This window comes from Mesoplodon mirus (assembly GCF_964341445.2).
Source record: "Mesoplodon mirus genome assembly, chromosome: 4".
In the NCBI taxonomy this organism is placed as follows: Eukaryota; Metazoa; Chordata; class Mammalia; order Artiodactyla; family Ziphiidae; genus Mesoplodon; species Mesoplodon mirus.
The window spans coordinates 177,904,368-177,925,359 of NC_138979.1; the positions used below are offsets into that span (position 1 = coordinate 177,904,368).

Sequence of the window (20,992 nt, forward strand, 5' to 3'; positions counted from 1 at the left end):
TGCCTAATTTATAAATTAGACTTGACCACAGATATATATGTTTAGGAAAATCATATTATACACAGGGTTCAGTAGTATCCATGGTTTCAGGCATCTGCTGGGGGTCTTGGAACGTATCTCCCATAGATAAGGGGGGGGGGTGGATTACCATACACGATGCATTTTTGACTTGTCACTGTCCAGTATAAAATAGTACTTTTACCTTTTTCTGTAAAATGGCAGAAGATTTTAACTTCTTTTACACACTCCTGACTTTCATGCTTGCTGTTATGCTCTTTCTATTCTTAATGATTACACAAAACATAATTATTATTGTTCTTTGCAGTCAGTATTCATTAGATTTTTTCTTGCTCTTTTCCCTTTTTATATCTGTAAGCTCCCATCTAGGATTTAATTTTTTTCCTTAATAATATCCTTCTGTATTTCCTTTAGTGCCTTTCTACTGGGGATACTTATTCTCAGTTAGTGTTTGTCTGAAAATGTCTTTGTTTTGGCTTGATTTCTTAAAGATATTTTCTCAGTGTATAGAATTCTGGATTGGCATTTTCTTTCAGTACTTTGAAGGTATTTAATGATCTTTTTGTTTTCATTGTTTCTGTTGAGCTGTCAGTTTTTGCTCTTTTTTAAATTGAAGTATAGTTGATTTACAGTACTGTGTTAGTTTCAGGTGTACAGCAAAATGATTCAGTTTCATATATCTATATGTATATGCATACATATATATATATTATTTTTCAGATTCTTTTCCATTATAGGTTATTACAAGATAATGAATATAGTCCCCTGTGCTATACAGTAAATCCTTGTTGTTTATCTATTTTGTATATAGTAATGTGTATCTGTTCATCCCATCCTCCTAATTTATCCCTCTCCCACCTTTCCCCTTTGGTAACCGTAAGTTTGTTTTCTATGTCTGCGAGTCTGTTTCTGTTTTGTAAATATGTTCGCTTATGCTGTTTTTTAGATTCCATGTATAAGTGATAACATATAATATTTGTCTTTCTCTGTCTGACTTACTTCACTTAGTATGATAATCTCTAGGTCCATCCATGTTGCTGCAAATGACAATATTTCATTCTTTTTTTATGACTAATATTCCATTGTGTATATATACCACATCTTTATCCATTCATCTGTTGATGGACACTTAGATTGCTTCCATGTCTTGGCTATTATAAATAGTGCTGCTATGAACATTGGGGTGCATGTATCTTTCCAAATTAGGGTCTTTGTTTTTTCTGGATATATGCCCAGGAGTAGGATTGCTGGATCATATGGTAACTCTATTTTAGTTTTTTAAGGAACCTCCATACTGTTTTCCATAGTGGCTGTACTAATTTACATTCCCACCAACAGTGTAGGAGGGTTCCCTTTTCACCACACCCTCTCTAGCATTTTTTATCTGTAGACTTTTTGATGATGGCCATTCTGACTGGTGTGAGGTGATACCTCATTGTAGTTTTGATTTGCATTTCTCTAATTTTAGCGATGTTGAGCACCTTTTCATGTGCCTGTTGGCCATCTGTATGTCTTCTTTGGAGAAATGTCTATTTAGGTCTTCTGCCCATTTTTTGATTGGGATTTTTTTTTTTATTGAGCTGTATGAGCTGTTTGTGTATTTTGGAAATTAAGCCCTTGTCGGTCGCTTCACTTGCAAATAATTTCTCCCATTCTGTAGATTCTCTTTTCATTTTATTTATGGTTTCTTTCATTGTGCAAAAGCTTATAAGTTTGATTAGGTCCCATATGTTTATGTTTTCTTTTCTTTCTTTTGCCTTGGAGGATTGATTTAAGAAAATATTGCTACAATTTATGTCAGAGAATATTTTGCCTATGTTCTCTTCCAGGACTTTTATGGTGTCATGTCTTATATTTAAGTCTTTAAGCCATTTTGAGTTTATTTTTTTGTACGGTATGAGGGAGTGTTCTAACTTCACTGATTTACATGTGGCTGTTCAGCTTTCACAACACCACTTGCTGAAGAGACTGTCTTTTCTCCATTGCCTCTTTTGTGGAAGATTAATTGACCATAGGTGTTTGGGTTTATTTCTGGGCTCTCTGTTCTGTTCCAGTGACCTATATGTCTGTTTTTGTGCCAACATTTGTGCCAACACAATGCTGTTTTGATCACTGTAGCTTTGTAGTATTGTCTGAAGTCTGGAAGGGTTATGCCTCCAGCTTTGTTATTTTTCCTCAGGATTGCTTTGGCAATTCTGGATCTTTTGTGGTTCCATATAAATTTTAGGATTATTTCTTCTAGTTCTGTGAAAAAGGTCATGGGTAATTTGATAGGGTTCACATTAAATCTGTAAATTGCTTTGGGTAGTATGGCCATTTTAACTATATTCATTCTTCCAATCCAGGAGCATGGGATATCCTTCCATTTCCTTGAATCATCTTCAATTTCCTTTATCAATGTTTTACAGTTCGCAGTGTATAAGTCTTACACCTGCTTGGTTAGATTTATTCCTAGGTGTTTTTTTTTTTTTTTTTGTATGAGATTTAAATAGGTTTTTTTTAAAAAAACATTCTCTTTCTGATATTTCATTGCTAATGTAAAGAAATGCAACAGATTTCTGTATGTTAATCTTGTATCCTGCTACCTTGCTGAATTCATTTATCAGTTCTAATAGTTTTTGTGTTGAATCTTTAGGGTTTTCTATATAGAGTATCATGTCGTCTGCATATAATGACAATTTTACCTCTTCCCTTCTGATTTGGATACGTTTTATTTCTTTTTCTTGTCTGATTGCTCTGGCTAGGACTTCCAATACTATGTTGAATAGAGTGGTGAGAGTGGGCTTCCTTGTCTCGTTCCAGAATTTGGTGAGAAGTGTTTTAGCTTTTCACCACTGAGTATTATGTTGGCTGTGGATTTGCCATAAATGGCTTTTATTATGTTGAGATATGTTCCCTCTATACTCACTTTGGGGAGAGTTTTTATCATGAATGGAAGTTGAGTTTTATCAAATGCATTTTCTGCATCTATTGAGATGATCATGTGGTTTTTGTCTTTTGTTGATGTGGTGTATCACACTGATTGATTTGCATATATTGAATCATCCTTGAGACCCTGGGATGAATCCAAATTGATCATGTTGTATGATCCTTTTTATATGTTCTCGGATTCAGTTTGCAAATATTTTGTTGAGGATTTTTGTATCTTTATTCATCAAAGATATTGGCCTGTAATTTTTTTTTTGGTAGTGTCTTTGTCTTGTTTTGGTATTAGAGTGATGGTGGATTCATAGAATGACTTTGGGAGAGTTCCCTCATTTTCATTCTTTTGGGAGAGTTTGAGACGCATAGGTATAAGTTCTTCTTTGTATGTTTGATAGAATCCCCCAATGAAGCCATCTGGTCCTGGACTTCTGTTTGCAGGGATTTTTTAAAAAATTACACATTCTATTTTACTTCTTGTGATTGGTCTATTCAAATTATCTGTTTCTTCTTGATTCAGTTTTAGCAGGTTGTATGTTTCTATAAACTTGTCCATTTCTTCTAGGTTTTCTATTTTATTGGCATATAACTGTTCATAGTATTTTCTTATGATTTCTTTTTTTGGATTTCTGTGGCATTGGTTGTTATTTCTCCTCTTTCTTTTCTTATTTTGTTTATTTGGGTCCTCTTTCTTTTCTTCTTGGTAAGCCTGGCCAGAGGTTTGTTGATTTTATTTATACTTTCAAAAAACTAGCTCTTGGCTTTATTGATTTTTTTCTATTTTTAAAAAATCTCTATTTTATTTATTTCCTCTCTGATCTTTATTATTTCCTCTCTTATCTTTATTATTTCCTTCCTTTTGCTGACTTTAGGTTTTGTTTTTTCTTCTTTTTCTAATTCTTTTAGGTGGTGGGTTAGGTTGTTTATTTGGGATTTTTCTTGTTTTTGAGGAAGGCCTGTAATGCTATAAACTTCCTTCTTAGGACTGCTTTTGCTGCATCCCATAGATTTTTTTTTAATTTTAAAAATTTTATTGACGTATAGTTAATTTACAATGTTGTGTTAATTTCTGCTGTACAGTGAAATGATTCAGTTATACATATAAATATATATATATTTTTTTTCTTTTGTTGCATCCCACAGATTTTGTGTGGTTGTGTTTTCATTGTTGTTTTTCTCAAGGTATTTTTAAAATTTCCTCTTTGATCCCATTGTTGACCGATTGGTTTTTTAGTAGCAGGTTGTTTAGTCTCCATGTGATCATTTTTTCTCATTTCCCTTTCTGTTGTTGATTTCTAGTTTCATGCCAAGTTGTTGCTCTTTTGAAGGTTAAACTGCCTTCTTTTTTTCTTTTGAAAACTGTTTTTTTTCTATTTGATTGAAATTTTCTTTTTTTCCAGTTTTATTGAGAAATAATTAACATGTCACTGTATAAGTTTAAGGTGTACAGCATGATTGTTTGATTTGTATATATTGTGAAACTATTATTGCAGTAAGTTTAACTAACATCCATCATTTCATATATCAACACAAAGAAAAGAAAGAAAGGAAAAAAATTTTTTCTCCTTGTGATGAGAAATCAGGATTTACTCTCTTAACTACTTTCTTATATATCATACAGCAGTGTTAACTATAATCATCATGTTGTACCTTACACCCTTAGTACTTATTTATCTTATAACTGGATATTTGTACTCACAACTTCTTTATCTGTTTATCCATTGATGGACACTTAGGTTGCTTCCATGTCGTGGCTATTGTAATAATGCTGCTGTGAACATGGGGGTGCAGATATCTTTTCAAGTTAGTATTTTTGTCTCCTTTGGATATATTTCCAGAAGTGGAAATGGTAGTTGTATTTTTAATTTTTTGAGTGTTCCTTTTACTGTTTTCCATAGTGGCTGCACTAATTTACAATAGTGCATGAGGGTTCCATTTTCATTACATCCATGTCAGCATTTGTTATCTCTTGTCTTTTTGATGCTGGTCATTCTAACAGGTGTGAGGTAGTATCTCATTGTGGTTTTTTTTTTTTTTAAATAGATCTTTATTGGAATATAATTGCATCACAATACTGTGTTAGTTTCTGTTGTACAACAAAGTGAATCAGCCATATGCATACATATATCCCCATACCCCTTCCCTCTTGAACCTCCCTCCCACCCTCCCTATCCCACCTCTCTAGGTCATTGCAAAGCATGGAGCTGATCTCCCTGTGCTATGCTGCTGCTTCCCACTAGATAACTATTTTACATTCAGTAGTGTATATATGTCAATGCTACTCTCATTTCACCCCAGCTCCCCCCTCCCCCACCACATCCTCAAGTCCCCTTGTAGTTTTAATCTACATTTCCCTAATGACTAGTGATGTTGGGCACCTTTTCATGTACCTGTTGGCCTTTTGTATATCTTCTTTGGAAAAATATCTATTTAGGTCTTTTGCCCATTTAAAAATTATTTTCCTCTTCTTTTTTGCTATTGAGCTGTATGAGTTCTTTATATATTTTGGATATTAACCCCTTATTGGATATATGGTTTACAAATGTTTATTCTCATTCCATAGGTTGTTTTCACTTTGTTGAAGGTTTCTTTTGCTGTGCAGAAGCTTTTTAGTTTGGTGTAGTCCCACCTGTTTATTTTTGATTTTGTTGCTTATGCTTTAGGTGTCATATCCAAAAAATGATTACCAACCCCATGTCATCAAGTCTTATTCCTATGTTTTCTTCTAGGATTTTCATGGTTTCAGGTCTTACAGTTAAGTCTTTAATCCATTTCAAGTTAATTTTTGTGAGTAGATTGGGATCCAGTTTCATTCTTTTACATGTGAATATCCACTTATCCTAGCACCACTTATTGAAGAAACTGTCTTTTCTCCATTTGAGTACTCTTGGCTCCCTTTGTCAAATATTAATTGACCATATATGCTTGGGTTTATTTCTGGGCTCTCAGTTCTATTCCATTGGTCATATGTCTGTTTCTATGCTGGTACCATACTGTTTTGATTACTATAGCTTTATAGTATAGCCTGAAATCAGGGAATGTGATGCCTCCTGCTTTGTTCTTTTTCAGGATTTCTTTGGCTGTTTGAGGTCTTTTGTGGCTCCATATAAATTTTAGGAGTGTTTTTTACATCCATAAAACATGCCATTGTAATATTGACAGAATTGCATTGAATCTATAGAAGGCTTTTGGTAGTACTGAAATTTTAACAATATTAATTCTTCCAGTTCATTAACATGGGATGCCTTTCCATTTATTTGTGTCTTTGATTTCTTTCATCGACGTCTTGTAGTTTTCACACTAGAGATCTTTCACCTTCTTGGTTAAGTTTATTCTAGTATTTTATAGTTTCTGATGCTATTGTAAATGAAATTGATTTCTTTATCTCTTTTTCATAAAATGCATTGTTAGTATATAGAAATGCTACTGATTTTTGTATCTTAATTTTGTATCCTGCACCTTTACTGAATTCATTGATCTAACAGTTTTCTTGTTGGGTCTTTAGGATTTTATATATATAAAATAATGTCATCTGCAAATAGAGACAGGTTTATGTCTTCCTTTACAATTCTCATATCTTTTATTTCTTTTTCTTGCCTGATTGCTCTAGGTGGGACTTTCAGTACTATGTTGAATAAGAGTGGTGAGAGTGGGTACTTTGTCTTATTCCTGATTTTAGAGGAAAAGCTTTCAACCTTCCACCATTGAATATGATGTTAGCCATGGGCTTGTTATATATGGCCTTTATTATGTTGAGATATTTTCCTTCTATGCTTAATTTGTTAAGAGTTTTTATCATGAATTTTGAGTTTTGTCATATGCTTTTCCTGCATTTGTTGAGGTAATCTTATGATTCTTTTCTTTCATGCTACTAATGTAATATATCATATTTATTGATATGTGTATGTTGAACCATTTTTGCATTCCACAGATAAATCTCACTTGACCATAGTGAACGATCCTTTTCATGTGCTGCTGAATTCAGATTGCTAGTATTTTATTGATAATTTTTGTATCTATATTCATCAGGGATATTGACCTTTAGTTTTTTAGTAGTGACCTATCTGTGGTCTCCTGAATATCTGGTGTGTTCACCAAAGTTCCTCACTTCAGCTACATTGGAAATACAGTGCATCTCTAGCACAATGTGACCTATAAAATCTGTGTTCAGCTTTCAACCACTAAGTATGTGTTCTCTGCTAGTCCTTGTAAAGTTTTGCTTTGAGACCATGCAGTTTAGGATTAAGCCAAGGACCTGAGGAGCATCCTTACACAGATTTATGGGACCTCTTCTCTGGCACTCCCTGCTGTTCTCACTTTACTCACAAATTCCAGTTACATTAACACTTCTTTACTCTGATGTTTCCTCTACCCACTGAAAATGCTAATTACTAATTGGGCTTCACTTCTCTTTGCTGCAGTTTGCAAGTGTTCCCAGGCAGAAAACCAAGGTGAATGTAGAACTTAATTTGTGTGTTCCCCTCTTTTCAGAGGATTGCAACCTTGTGTTAAAATCTATGGCCAGTGTCGGAAACAAGTTGCTTTATACATTTTGTCCAGTTGAAGGGTAAGTCCAGTACATTCTTAAAACATCGTAGCTGTAACTGGAAGTTCCCTTATTTCTTCAACAATGGCTTATACTATATTCTCATCCTTCTTTCTGGAATTCCAATGACATATATGTTACATCTTTTCTCCCATGTCTTCTGTGAATATTTTTTTTGTATTCTCCTCTCTCATTTCATCTTTCTGTACTTCATTCTGAATCTTTTTGTCTGACTTTTCTTCCTCATCATTAATTGTTAACTTCCCAAATGTATTCTTCATTTTGTTAATTGTATTTTTAAGTTCTAGGATTTCCATTTGGTTCTTTAAAAATTCCAATATCTGATTATATTCTCTAACTGTCTCTTACTTTATAGAATATATTAAGCATAGTTATTTTAAAGTCTTTTCCTGATAACTCAATATTCTGGATCTCTGGAGATTCTGATTCTATTGTCATTTCTTTTTTTTTTTTCTTGTCTTCGTATTTGTATTTTTTAAAATAATTGTGTGCAAGATATTGATAGAAAAACTATAGAGTTAATTTGAGGTTTAGGATTAAGTTATGTTTCTTCAGAGAGTATTTGTGTGTTTGCTTCTGGCAGGAGGCTGTAGAATTGGTAACCCAGGTCACTTTAATGCAGCTCAGAAAAAAAAATCTGTGGTCAATTCTTGAGATGATTTGAAGCTGGTCTTCAGTCCCTGTGAGGGTTGGTCTATTTCTGGTTCCTCTTTACTCCTAGGGTGTGACCTTTTGGGACCTCTACCCACAGCCCAGGGAGATTTTTAGGTTTCCCATTCCTTGGTAGTCACCCAATTCCAAATTTAGTTCCCCTATTTCAGAGAGTCTGTTGAAATCTGCTCATCTTGTGGAATTGGCAGAAAGAGAAATAAACAAAGGAGAAAGAGTGGCATCAAATGCCAGGCCTACCTTTTGACAATCCCATTTTCTTTTGGATCATGGCCCCATAATTCTCCCATACAGTTCTCTGGGTTTTTGTTTGTTTATTTATTTGCTTTTGCATTTAATCTTGTCCGGTTTTCTAATTGTTCTCATTAGGAGAACTGACTTGAATTTATTTGTCTATTGTTTCTGGAGAAATGGAACCCAGACTTTTTTTAATGTAATATTTTCAATGGTGAAATGTAGGTCATATATATTTTTCGAGGTCAGGCATATTTAAGAATGTCTTTCTATTTCTTCACACATGAAAGAAACCTCTGCCTCACTGTGAAAAATATGTAAAAATTGCTTCATAGTTTTCTGGAATTTCAGAGTTATAGAAGACAAATCTTAGACCAGTGATTTTTATCTGTTACAGGAGTTACCTTTGTTGTTCTTAATTCTTGGAGCCTTATCTATTTATTAAAAAAAAACTTTTCTTAAATATTTCTATATAAGTATCTTTTCATTAATTTCTGTAATGTGAAGAACACTTTCAATCTGCAAGTTCAGGTCCTTTTTTCAGGAAATTTTGCATTAATGAAATTTTAAATTATTGCTTTCCTCAAATTGTCTTGGTTTATTCCTCAGGAACACCTGTAATTCATAGGTCATGTTTTCATTTTCTGTGCTGTGTAGCTGTTAATAGCCACTATTTTCCATACATTTATCTTTTCCTCTATATTCTTAGCTTTTCAGGTTGGTTTAACTCTATAACTTACTTGACTTTTTCCCCAAATCAGCTCTATTTATTGCACTGAATGAGGGTCTCTAATTTTGCTATCTCATTTTTAGCTTAATTACATTTATCATGTCTCTTACCTAACTCGATTTTTATCTCATTCTGTTAGTGTCCTATGTCACCCTGAATTTCTGTGATTGTCTACTCCTGTTTTTATAGAGGTCTTATGTTCTTGCTTCATGTTGCAGATGCCACACACTTTCCTAAAATCTTTTGATTCATTGACTAGGTAATTTTCAGACAAATGTTTTCTCTCAGGTTTCAGTGTACTATTTCATTTCCTTTGAAGTATACATTTGGTTGGTCCTTCATTTTTTTAAAAAATCAATTTTGTTGAGATATAATTTTCATGCAATAAAGTGACCCATTTTCAGCATAGTTTGATAACTTTTGACAAGTGTATACACTAATGTAACCAAAGCTGTAATCAACATACAGGACATTTCCATCACCCCACAAATATCTCCTAGTTTTATTTTCAGTCCATCCACCATAGGCAACCACTGATCTGCTTTTTGTCATTATAGACTAGTTTTGCCTGTCCTAGGATTTCATATGAATGGAATTGTATAGAATGTACTATTTTTGTGTCTGCTTATTTCACTCAGCATAATGTTTTTAAAATTTATCCATGTTGGTATATAAGTAGTTCATTTTTTAAAATGTTGAGTAGTAATGCATTGTATGGCTATATCACAGTTTATCCATTCACTTCTTGATGAACATTTTACCTATTATGAGTAAAGCTGTAAATATTCATATAAAAGTGTTTTTATGAAGATATACATTTATTTATTTTGATAAATACCTGGCATTGAAAATGCTGGATTATATGGTAAGTGTATGTTTAATTTTATAAGAAATGTCCAAACACTTCAAAAGTGGTTGTACCATTTTATACTCCCTCCAGAAGTATATGAGAGTTCTAGTTCTATATTATTATCAACACTTGGGATTGTTGGTCTTTTAATGTTAGACCTTCTGATGGCCAAGCAGTAATATCATGTTGTTGTTTAGTTTGCATTTCTCTGATGACTAATGATAGTGAACATCTTTACAGGTGCTTATTGGCCATTTGTATACATATAGTTTTGAAGTTCTCAATGAAATCTTTTGTTCATTTTTAAATTGGGCTGCTTGTCTATTTTATGTTCAAAATAGAAGACTTTTTCAGATATATGTATTGTGAATATGTTCTTTTAGTCAGGGGATTTCCTTTTCAGATATTTCAAAGAGCAAAATTTTCAAATTTTGGTAAATTTCAGTGTATCGATTTTTTTTCTTTTATGGTTCTTTCCTCTCCCCTAAGGTTATAAGGAAATTCTCCTAAGGTTATAAGGAAATTCTCCTGTGTGTTATTCTAGAAGTTTATAGTTTAAGCTTTTACATTTAAGTATATGATCCATTTGGAATTAATTTTTGTATATGGTGGGACATAAGGGTTGACTTTTTCCCGTAAGGATATCCGATTGTTCCAGTTCAATTTGTTGAAAAAATTACTCTTTCCACATTGAATTACCTGGATTGTTTATTGACCACATATGTGTGGATCAATTTCTAGACCCCATATTTTATTTCATTGTCTGTCCTCTCACCAGTATCACACTATCTTGATTACTATAGTTTTATAGTAAATCTCGAAATTATGTAGTGTAAATCCTCCAGATTTTTTCCTTTTCAAAATTGTTTGACTATTTTAGGACCTTTGCATTTTCATAGAAATGTTACTGTCAGGTTGTCAGTTTCTACAAAACAGTCTGCTTGCATTTTGACTGGGATTACATTGAATATGTAGTTTAATCTGGGGGAGAATTGACCTCCTGAGAAAAGACTCAATATTGAGTCTTCTGATCCATAAACGTGGCATTTCTAGCCATTTATTTAGGTTGTATTTAATTTCTGTCATCAATATTTGCTAGTTTTCAGTGTACAGGTCCTGTAGATATTTTGTTAAAGGTATTCCTAAATATTTTATGGGTTTGGGTGCTATTATAAATAGTGTTTTAAAATGTAATATTCTACTTGTTTATTGACATTATTTATATAGATATAATCGATTTTTGTATTTTGACTTTTATATCCTTGAACCTTCCTAAATTCACTTATTAATTTTTGTAGCTTATTTGTAAATTTATTAAGATTTTCTGTGTACATGATTATGCTTTCTTCAAATAAAGATGATTAAAACTTTTTTCTTCTAATTTGTATGTCTGTCTGCCTGCCTACCTGCCTACCTGCCTCCCTCTCTCTCTCCCTCCCTCCATTTCTTTCTTCCCTTCTTCCTTTCTCCTTTTCTTTCTCTAATTGCACTGGCTCATAACTCCAGTTCAGTATTGAATAGAAGTGCTGAGAGTAGATATCATTGTTTTTTTCCTTCATCTGTAGGGGGAAAGTGTTCAGACATTCACCATTAGACATGATGTTAGCTGTAGGATTTTCACAGATGCTTTTTATCATATTGAGAAAGTCCTCATCTATTCATAGTTTGCTGAGAGTTTTTATCATGAGTGAATGTCAATTTTGGTCAAATGCGTTTTCTCCTATTAGATGATCATATGACTTCCCCCCTTAATTCTGTTAATAAGGTGAATTACATTGATTTACTTTGCAATGTTAAACCAACCTTGCATTCCTGGGATAAATTCCACATTGTTGGCTATATTATATTGCCAGATTCAATTTGCTAATTTTTTGTTAAGTGATTCTGGTCCTGCATTTATGAGGGATATTGATTTAGTTTTCTTTTATTGTAATGTTTTCATCTGGTTTTGTTTATAGAGTAATGCTGGCTTCATAAAATGAGTTGGAAAGTGTTTCCTCCTCTTTTATTTTCTGAAAGAGTTTATGTAAGATTTGTATTATTTATCCCTTTAATAATTAACAGTGAAGCCATCTGGTAAATCCATCTGGCCTTGGGGCTTTCTTTGTGGGAAGGTTTCACATTATGAATTCAATTTAATAGTTATGGGGCATTTAACTGTCTACTTTTTATTGAGTTGAATTTTGTAATTGTGTAACCAAGTTTTTTGATGAATGTGGGCATTTTATCCAACTTATCCAATTTATTGGCATGTCTGCAGTATCTGCAGTGATGTCCTACCTTTCATTCCTGATATTGATAATTTACTTCTTCTTTATTTTTTTATTCATCAGGCTACCTAGGGGCTTATCAATTTTATTGAACTTTCCAAAAAAAATCAGCATTTGGTTTTATGACTTTCTCTGTTGGTTTTCTGTTTTCAATTTTATTGGTTTCTGCTTCTATCTTTATTATTTTCTTCCTTCTACTAATATTTAATTTAATTTGCTCTTTTTCTATCTTATTAAGTAGAAGCATGAATCATTTATTTTGGACCTTTAAAATTTTCCAAAATAAGAATTTAAAGCTATAAATTTCCCTTTAAGCATTCCTTTAGTTGCATCCTACAAATTTGATATGCTGTGCTTTCATTGTATTTCAGAACAGAATATTTTCTAATATTCCTTGTGATTTCTTCTTTGATTTATGGATTGAGTAGAAGTATATTTTTTAAATGTACAAATATTTGGTGAGTTTCCAGGTATATTTTTGTTATTTATTTCTAGTTTAATCCTATTGTGGTCAGAGAACATACTTTATTCTATCACTCCATCTAAATTTTTGGAGCTTACTTTTTGAATGAGAATATTGTCTTAGTAAATGTTACCTAGACACTGTGTCTGTTCCACAGTGATTGAGTGGAGAATTCTATAGTTATCAATTAGGTCAAGTTGTTGAGAATGTTGTTCAAGTCTTCTATTTTTATTGATTTTTTTGGTCTGCTTGTTTTATCAATTACTGAGAGAGGATTGTTCAAATTTACAACACTAATTATGGACTTATTTCTCCTTTTAGTTCTGTTAGTTTTGCTTCATGTAAATTGAAACTCTATCTTTAGATACACACATATTTATGACTGTTATGTTATCTTGATGAATTGACATTTTCATCAGTGTGAAACATCCTCCTTTGTTCCCGGTAATATTCTTTGTCCTGGAGTCTACTTGTCTGAATTTATATAGACACTCCAGCTTTCCTATGACTAGCATTTAAATGGTATAAGTTTTTCTATCATTTACTTTTAACTTCTCTACCTTTGTATTTCAAGTGTGTTTCTCACAGGCAGCATATATTTGGTCATGCTTTTTGAAAAACTTAATCCTATTTGACAATCTCTATTTTTTAGACTATTTACATGTAATGTATTTATTGTTTAGGCTATTTATACTTAGTGTAATTACAGATATGGTTGGGCTTGAGTCTGTCATCTTGTGCTTGTTTTCTATTTTTACCATCTATTCTTTGTTCCTTTTCATTTTAATTTCTTGCCTTCTTTTGGTTAATTTTTACTATTCCATGTTTCTCTTTTTAAATTGTTAGTTATACCTCTTTTTTAAAAGAATACTCTACAGTTCTAAAATTACAATATGCACCTTTAACTTCATAGTCTATCTTCAAGTAATATTATACTAGTTTACACGTATGCAAGAATCCTGTGCACTTTCATTTTCCCCTTCCCATCCTTTTAGTTTTTTATCAAATATTTTACTTCTATATATATAGAAAGTTGTTTGTAGTTATTCACTATATTTATCATGCCCAGAACTCTTTACGCCTTTGTGTAGGCCCTAGAATCTATCTGGTATCATTTTCCTTCAGCCTGAAGACCTTCCTTTAGCTTTTCTTGTAGTGGAACTCAGGTGGCAATGAATTCTCTTATCTTGTGTTTGCCTTCAAAGAGTCTTTATTTCATATTCATTTTTGAAGGATATTTTACTGGGTCTAGAATTATAGGTTGACAGTTTTTTCTTTCAGCCTATTAAAGATGTTGTTCCATTGTCTTCTGGCTTGCATTGTTTCTGACGAGAAACCAGTGATCATTCTTATCTTTGTCCCCCTGTAAGTAATGTGTCTTTTTTTTTTTTGCGGTACACGGGCCTCTCACTGTTGTGGCCTCTCCCGTTGCGGAGCACAGGCTCCAGACACGCAGGCTCAACGGCCATGACTCATGGGCCTAGCCACTCCGTGGCAAGTGGGATCTTCCCAGACCGGGGCACGAACCCGTGTCTCCTGCATCAGCAGGTGGACTCTCAACCACTGCGCCACCAGGGAAGCCCAGTAATGTGTCTTTTTTTCCTTGGTTGTTTTTAAGATTTTCCTCTTTATCATTGGTTTTCATCAATTTGATTATAATGAGTTTTGGTGTTATTTTCTTTGCTTTTATTTTACCTAAGATTCATTGAGCTTCTTGGATCTGTGGGTTTATAGTTTTCATCAAACTTGAAAAAATCTGGCCATTGCTTCTTCAAATTTTTGCCTCCACCCCCACCCCCACAACCTTGCTTCTTCTGGGCTTTTAACCACATGTATATTGCCTGATATTTTCCCACAGCTTACTGAAGCTGTATTTATTTTTCTTCCAGTACTTCAGTTTGGGTAGGATCTGTTGTTACATCTCTGAATTCACTGATCTTTTCTTCTGCATTGTCTAATCTTCCTTTAAGCCCATTCCGAGAATTTTTAATTTTTGATGTTGTATTTTTAATTTTTAGAAATTCCATTTGGTTGTTTTATTATGTCCTGCATCTCTGTCCTCACTGTGTTCATGTTTTACTTTGAATATGTTTATAATAGCTGTTTTAAAGTTTTTGTTTGCTAATTACCTCATCTCTGTAGTTCCTGGGTTTGTTTATATTGGCCAATTTTTTTTTTTCCTAATTGTGGGTAATATTTTCTTGCATAATATTTTCTTCCCCTTTCAAATATCAAGTAATTTTTGACTGGATGCTGGATTTCATGAATGTTACATTATTGAGTGTCTGGATTTTGCTGCCTTCCATTACAGTGCATTGAAGTTTGTATTGGCAGCCAACTTACTGGTGGATCAGCTTGACCCTTTCAAGCTTTGTTCTTATATTTTCTTAGGGTGAACCTGGACTAGCCATTTCCCTAATGTTAGTTTAGCCCAACTACCAAGGTGTGACCTCCTAGAGTCTCAGTTGAATATCCCAGGTTTTCACTGAGTTCCCTCCACTCTGGCTGGTTGAAGCTCAAATATCTCTCAGCCCTGTATGAGATATAGGAATTATTAAGCTTACAGATCCCCCATAGTTTTCTCTAAGCAGCTTAATGGAGTTTTGCCTTACACATGCTCAGCTTAGTGTAAAGCCAAAGACCCAAAAGGATTCCTACTCAGATATCTGGAGCTCTTTCTTTGCATGGATCCCTCTTCTTTGGTACTCTACCCAGCAAATTTAAGCCACTTTGCTTTTCTAAATTCTTTTTTTGTCCCCTCAACTCAATGAAACCACCCTACTGTGCTTATCTTTCTACCTCTAGGACCAAGACCTGGAACTTGCTTCCAGGAAGAAACCAAGGGTAATTGTAGGACTCACTTCATTGTTTCTTCTCTCAAAGGTCATTGTCCTGTACTACCTGTAGTCAAGTTTCTTAAAACAGTTGTTTCATGTATTTTTCTAGTTTTCTAGTTATTTATGGTAAGAGGGCAAGTCTAATACCAGTTACTCTGTCATTGTTGGAAGCAGAATTCTTGTCTGCCACGTTTACGCTATATTTTTGTTTTTGTTTTCAAATAAAGGGAGGTCTATCATGAAAATATTTGCTGTATGGTAAGGTATGTAGATTGTCCTTGTATCAGAATCAACTGTGTTGCTTTTCCCAATTACAGATACCTGGGCTTTGAGGTTCCAGGCCTCATATTTTAAAAACCTTTACAGGTGATTTTTGATACAAAACAAAAGCCAGTAATCACTGGTCTAGTAAGCTTAAATCTAGTGTGACTTTGGTGAACTTAAAGGAGGTATTCTACAACCTGTGCTTAAGTTAGTGACACCCTGTAAAAATAGAATAAAAAGTTAGAGGAGTAGGACCTCCTACATATCCCCACCATCCACATATAAAGCATTAATTTCTCACAGAGCAGGAGTTTTTGGAGCTCTGATCAAGTGCTATGGCCATTTCACATTCTAATTTGTTTGTACCTGTGCCATAACAGTTGTTATATAGTTTAAATATTACTTTTATCTAAAAATGTCATGAACTTTTTCTTAATATTTATAAAGTGATCTGCAGATATTCTCATAATACATGGATTCGGAGATGGTTAGCAGATTTCATCTTGTATGCCAACTCTGTTTTGATTAATGGTGACTTCCTGGAGCTCAGTGTTGAGAAAGATTTTAAGGCCAGTTCTGGACTCAGCAGGAAAGAATGCTCTTGTCTGTCATGAGTTTGGGATTGGAGGAATGGGGTACACGTTGAATGTATTTGCAACTTCTGTACTGGTTGAAGGCACTCTTTTTTCTCTAGATTTCTCTAAGTGCACAAGAAAACTTGTAGCTACTCTATCTTGACTTTTCTACATGCAGGAAACAAATATGGAATGTCTTTATTAAAATTATTTCTTCATTCATCCATTCCTTACTCATTCATTTCCTCTTTCTTTCTCTCAAAAGATATAATCAATATGATATTATGTTATTATAGTAGTAGTTCTAGTCCGTACTTCTTTTTAAATAAATAGACCCATTGTGTATTTTTTTTAAGGTCACTGGTTCTGTTGACCATATTTTCCTGAATTCCAAGTCAGACACATAATCTTATTCCTGGTCTAACAATAGGATAGAAGAATTGAAGTTGGGACACTCTTAGAAAATTTTATAAAACGTTCAGAGCACAAATTAGGCTCAGATCATTAATAACAAATATTTTTGAATTATAATTAGACATGTAACTAAGAATATCTTCTCATCTGCAGATTTTTATATATTAGGCCAACCATGGTCCTATAGGATTAGAATATGGCGATTTAGAAAAATGTCCTACTTTCAGACATAAAATCCTATTACATTTTTTCTTTTATGGTGGAATATTGTTAGCTAAGTGCCTTGGGCTACAGAATCATCTGGATGGTGAGAAGTAATTGTAATTCTCTTTCTGATCTGTCTCAGATCACTTGGTTCTTGTCCTCATTCTGTGGGTACACTGTGTTGAGGAGTTGGGTATTAGCAAACTAGCCGAGGTTTAGACTGTGGGTAATGTGTGAGAGAGATGCATTTTGTTTGGGCAAGAAACTCATCTTTTCAGTCTCCACATTTAATGGGGATGGGTGGGAAATGGAATGGTGGAGGTTGCCTTACCACTCATTTCAGTTATTATTAATCTGAAACACTTCCTGGTGCCAAAAATCTAGGATGTTTAGCATAGTATACTATAGTGAAAAGAGCACAGTTTTGAGAACCAAAAGATATATGTTCTAGTTGCAGCTTTTCATTTACTAACTCTGTGACCATAGCAAACTACATAACCTTTTAAATTTTAACTTACACATAAAATGAGGTTAATAATCTGCTGTATCTATCCCACAGGGTTGTTGGGAGGATCAAGTGAAAACATAGATGTAAAAACTTCTAAGAATTTACTAATGGTATATCATTGTGAAATAATATTATGGTATTGGGTATGCCACCTTATATTAGCTTGTCTCTCCCCATGGGAAAATGGATGGGGTTGTGATATCTTTGCTTAATTTAAAAATACTTCATAGATTGAAAAAAAATTATTTTAGAAAACCTTCTGATGATGGTTCTATTTAAGGAAAACTAGTGAAGTATCTGCTGTGTTTTTCCTAGGGCATGAATAATGTCAGTGAGAAATACTCATCAGCTATGCTTTGCTTTACAGCTTGGAACCCCATCCACTGCCAGCACACTGAATGCCACAACGCAATTAACAAACCAGCTGTGAAGGTACTGTTTTATTAGACATGGTGCTATATTATATTGTCAGTGGTCAAATTATCAGGAGCAAATTGCTGAATGAAATGGAGATTGCATCCTTCTCTGTAAAGCAGAAGCCTGTACTCTGTGGTCATCTCAAATTACTGTACTCTACTTTGATCTGACTGTACTCTGGTGGATTGGTTCAAGACAGAGCAATGAATAGTGATATCTGCAGATTTGGCTCTGAGTTCATAGCCAAGTGCTGTGAAGAACTGGGCTAATTATCAGAATAATCCTGGTGAAACACTTACATAGTCCTTGACTGATTTCTGTCTGGGCTAATAAACTCAGGGAAATGTACTTTGGCCCTGTTTTCATGTGTTTGCTACAAGTTATAAGTGGTCTAGTGTGTGACTATGTGAATTCAAGAGTCGTAGGACAAAACCAGATAAAATTGTTAAGTCTTAGCTCAGATCACAGATGTGACTTAGTTGAAATGACTGAGAGGTAGTTGGACAGCAAACACATGGAAAATTACAATAGAGGTAAGGGAACAGTGGTTTAGAGAGGTCAAGTCACTCTCCTAAGGTCACGCAGACAGAGCTAGGTGCCTTGACTCTCAGCCTTATTCTTTTCCTACCACATCTAATTTGTTCTATCCTGTTATAATCCTGAATCATTGAAGTTGAAAATTAAGAAAAATAATTACAACACTTAACAAAATTACTTACGGTATATTTGTCGGATACAACACTTGGCTGGAGAAACCTGTGTCTGGATTTATAAGGGTTAATTTTTACATTCTGAGGAGTGGGAGTTTGGTCAAGTGATTAGAGTTCTAGTTGCTTTTTAGAACCTATTGTCAAGGAAGTTTGCCTCTCTTGTTCTATAGAGAGGTAGATTGTAAAGATTATCAAATAATAGAAAAATAATACTCTCATTTTATAGAAACAGAGTAGAAGAGGTAAAATGAGATATAAAAAATATAAATGGAATCAAAAAGAAATCTAAATGGAATAAAACATGTATTTCATATTACCAAAAGTGGCATAGGAGTGCCAATGATCACATTGTCATCTAGATATATCTTACCAACAAAGGACATCTTTATATTATTATGCTTGATCTCTGCTTTTGATGAAAGTAAATTGAATGAATTTATGCTGAGAGAGAGCAGGTGAGGGTAACCCACCAATGGAAGCTTAGTCCTCTCCCATTCTACGATGTGTACTCTTCCTCTGAACTTCCATAAACATTTGGGGTTCAAAGGTACTTTTCTGTGGTGTGAGGACATTTTGAGCTAAACACAGGTGAGCTCATATAGTATTCAGCTTAATTCTTCACAGTGGTGAGACTTTCACAATTCTTGTAGTTTCTATATCTGTCCTTTCTTCTTTCTGCCTAAGTTACAATGCCCTCTTTTCATTCAGCCAGACATCAACGGAAAGGAGGTACTGAAAATCTGTTTAGATTTTCCAGTTATTTTTTCCTTGATTTTATGTCAGACTGCATTCTCGGGAGTCTTCTGACTTCCTGATTAGTAATGGTTTTTGGTTTCCTTCCCACAGAAGTCATCATGAATTGGAAATTCTCCCTCTCTTTAGGCAAACGGCCCAGTCTACTCCTCTGGCCTGGCCTCACTTTTCTCACAGGCTGTTCCCTATAGCCAGTCCTCCAGGATAAGCCAAACCATCCCACTTTCTATCATTTTTTAATTGAGGTAAAATTCACATAACATAAAACTAACCATTTTAGAGGGGACAATTCAGTGGCATTTATCACATTCACAATGTTGTACAACCACTACCTCTATCTAGTTCCTAAACGTTTTTCTCACCCCCCCCCCCAATTTTACTTTCTCAATCCCAGTTTTCTTAAAGGGCTTCCTTTTACATTTTCACTCTATGCTTCCCAGAAAGGGAATATTCTTGTTGTCATTTCCTGTGCAGGGGCTGTTTTTGCACGACCACCGGTCTGGCTCAGGGTTCTTTCTTTACAATATGAGCACTCCACAGACCCACAGAGATATGAGCATATGACATGTAGATCAAGGGTACTGAACATCCAGATGCTTACAGAGTAATGTTAAATGAAAAAGAAATTATGAAGTGTACAGTAGGATGCAAATGTAGTTATGAATTTTATATTCATCTTCATAGTGAACACCAACCAGTAATTCTCATCAAAATGTTACCAGTGATTGCATTGAGATGGAGGGTTAATGAGTTATTTAAATTTTCTTCTTTCCTTTTCTTCATTTTCTGAAGCCTCTACCTTGGGCATGTATTATATTTATAGACAGAAAATAACTATTTTTAAATGTAACAGTCAGATATGAACATATTAATGTGGATGTAAACTGACCAGTTCAGTGCGGAACAGGATTGACACTACTAGCCACAAATCTGAAGGGTCATGTCAATTCATTTAACATGTCAGAGGTCAACTAGCTAACCTCTAATGACTCTTTACAGTTCTAACGTCCTAGGAGTTTTTACTTTGGAATGGAATGAAACAATATCTTTACCTGACAGAGGTATCAATGACTCATTAGAAATAAGAGTAAAGTAACTATACTGAAGAAGAAGTCTACATGGAGTGCATGGGAAAGACTCAGGGAAAATGGATTTATTTTCACAAAAAGCCTAATATCTCCGTAATAGTGAGTTATACCTCTAGGCAGTAATGAACCAAACTTGGGTCTGCTCGCCTGTGTGCAGTAAAGCCAATCTACTGATACCGGCTTGTGCTGAAGGAAAGCACAGCATTTATTGTAAGGCTCCCTGCAAGTAGTCTGGGACAGCTAGTGCTGAAAACACCCAGACTCTCTGGTGGGTTTCAGCAAAGCAGTTATAAAGGCCAGGTGGGGGCAGAGGGGAGGGGTTGTAGGATCTGCGATCAGCTCGTGCACAATTCTCCAACTGGTTGATGGTGAGGTAACACGGCGATGTCACAGGGGTTAACGTTATCAATCCTTAGGTGCCAGTAGGTCTGGGGGCTACAAAGTGCTCGTGATCATCAAGTAGTTAATTTCTTCCATGTAGTGGTGGTTTTAGTATCTG

The 20,992-nt window shown here is 34.3% G+C and overlaps 1 protein-coding gene across 4 annotated transcripts in view; it reads left to right on the forward strand.

Moving 5' to 3' along the window:
• UNC79 (unc-79 homolog, NALCN channel complex subunit) overlaps positions 1–20,992 on the forward strand; it is a gene marked incomplete at its 3' end in the record, with an annotated part of 213,226 nt that overhangs the window by 28,435 nt on the left and 163,799 nt on the right. For all 4 annotated transcript variants that reach the window (XM_082619521.1, XM_082619522.1, XM_082619523.1 and 1 more), the window contains one exon: positions 17,893–17,957. In XM_082619521.1, coding sequence (XP_082475647.1) covers positions 17,893–17,957 — 65 coding nt within the window. The remainder of the gene's footprint in view (positions 1–17,892; positions 17,958–20,992) is intronic.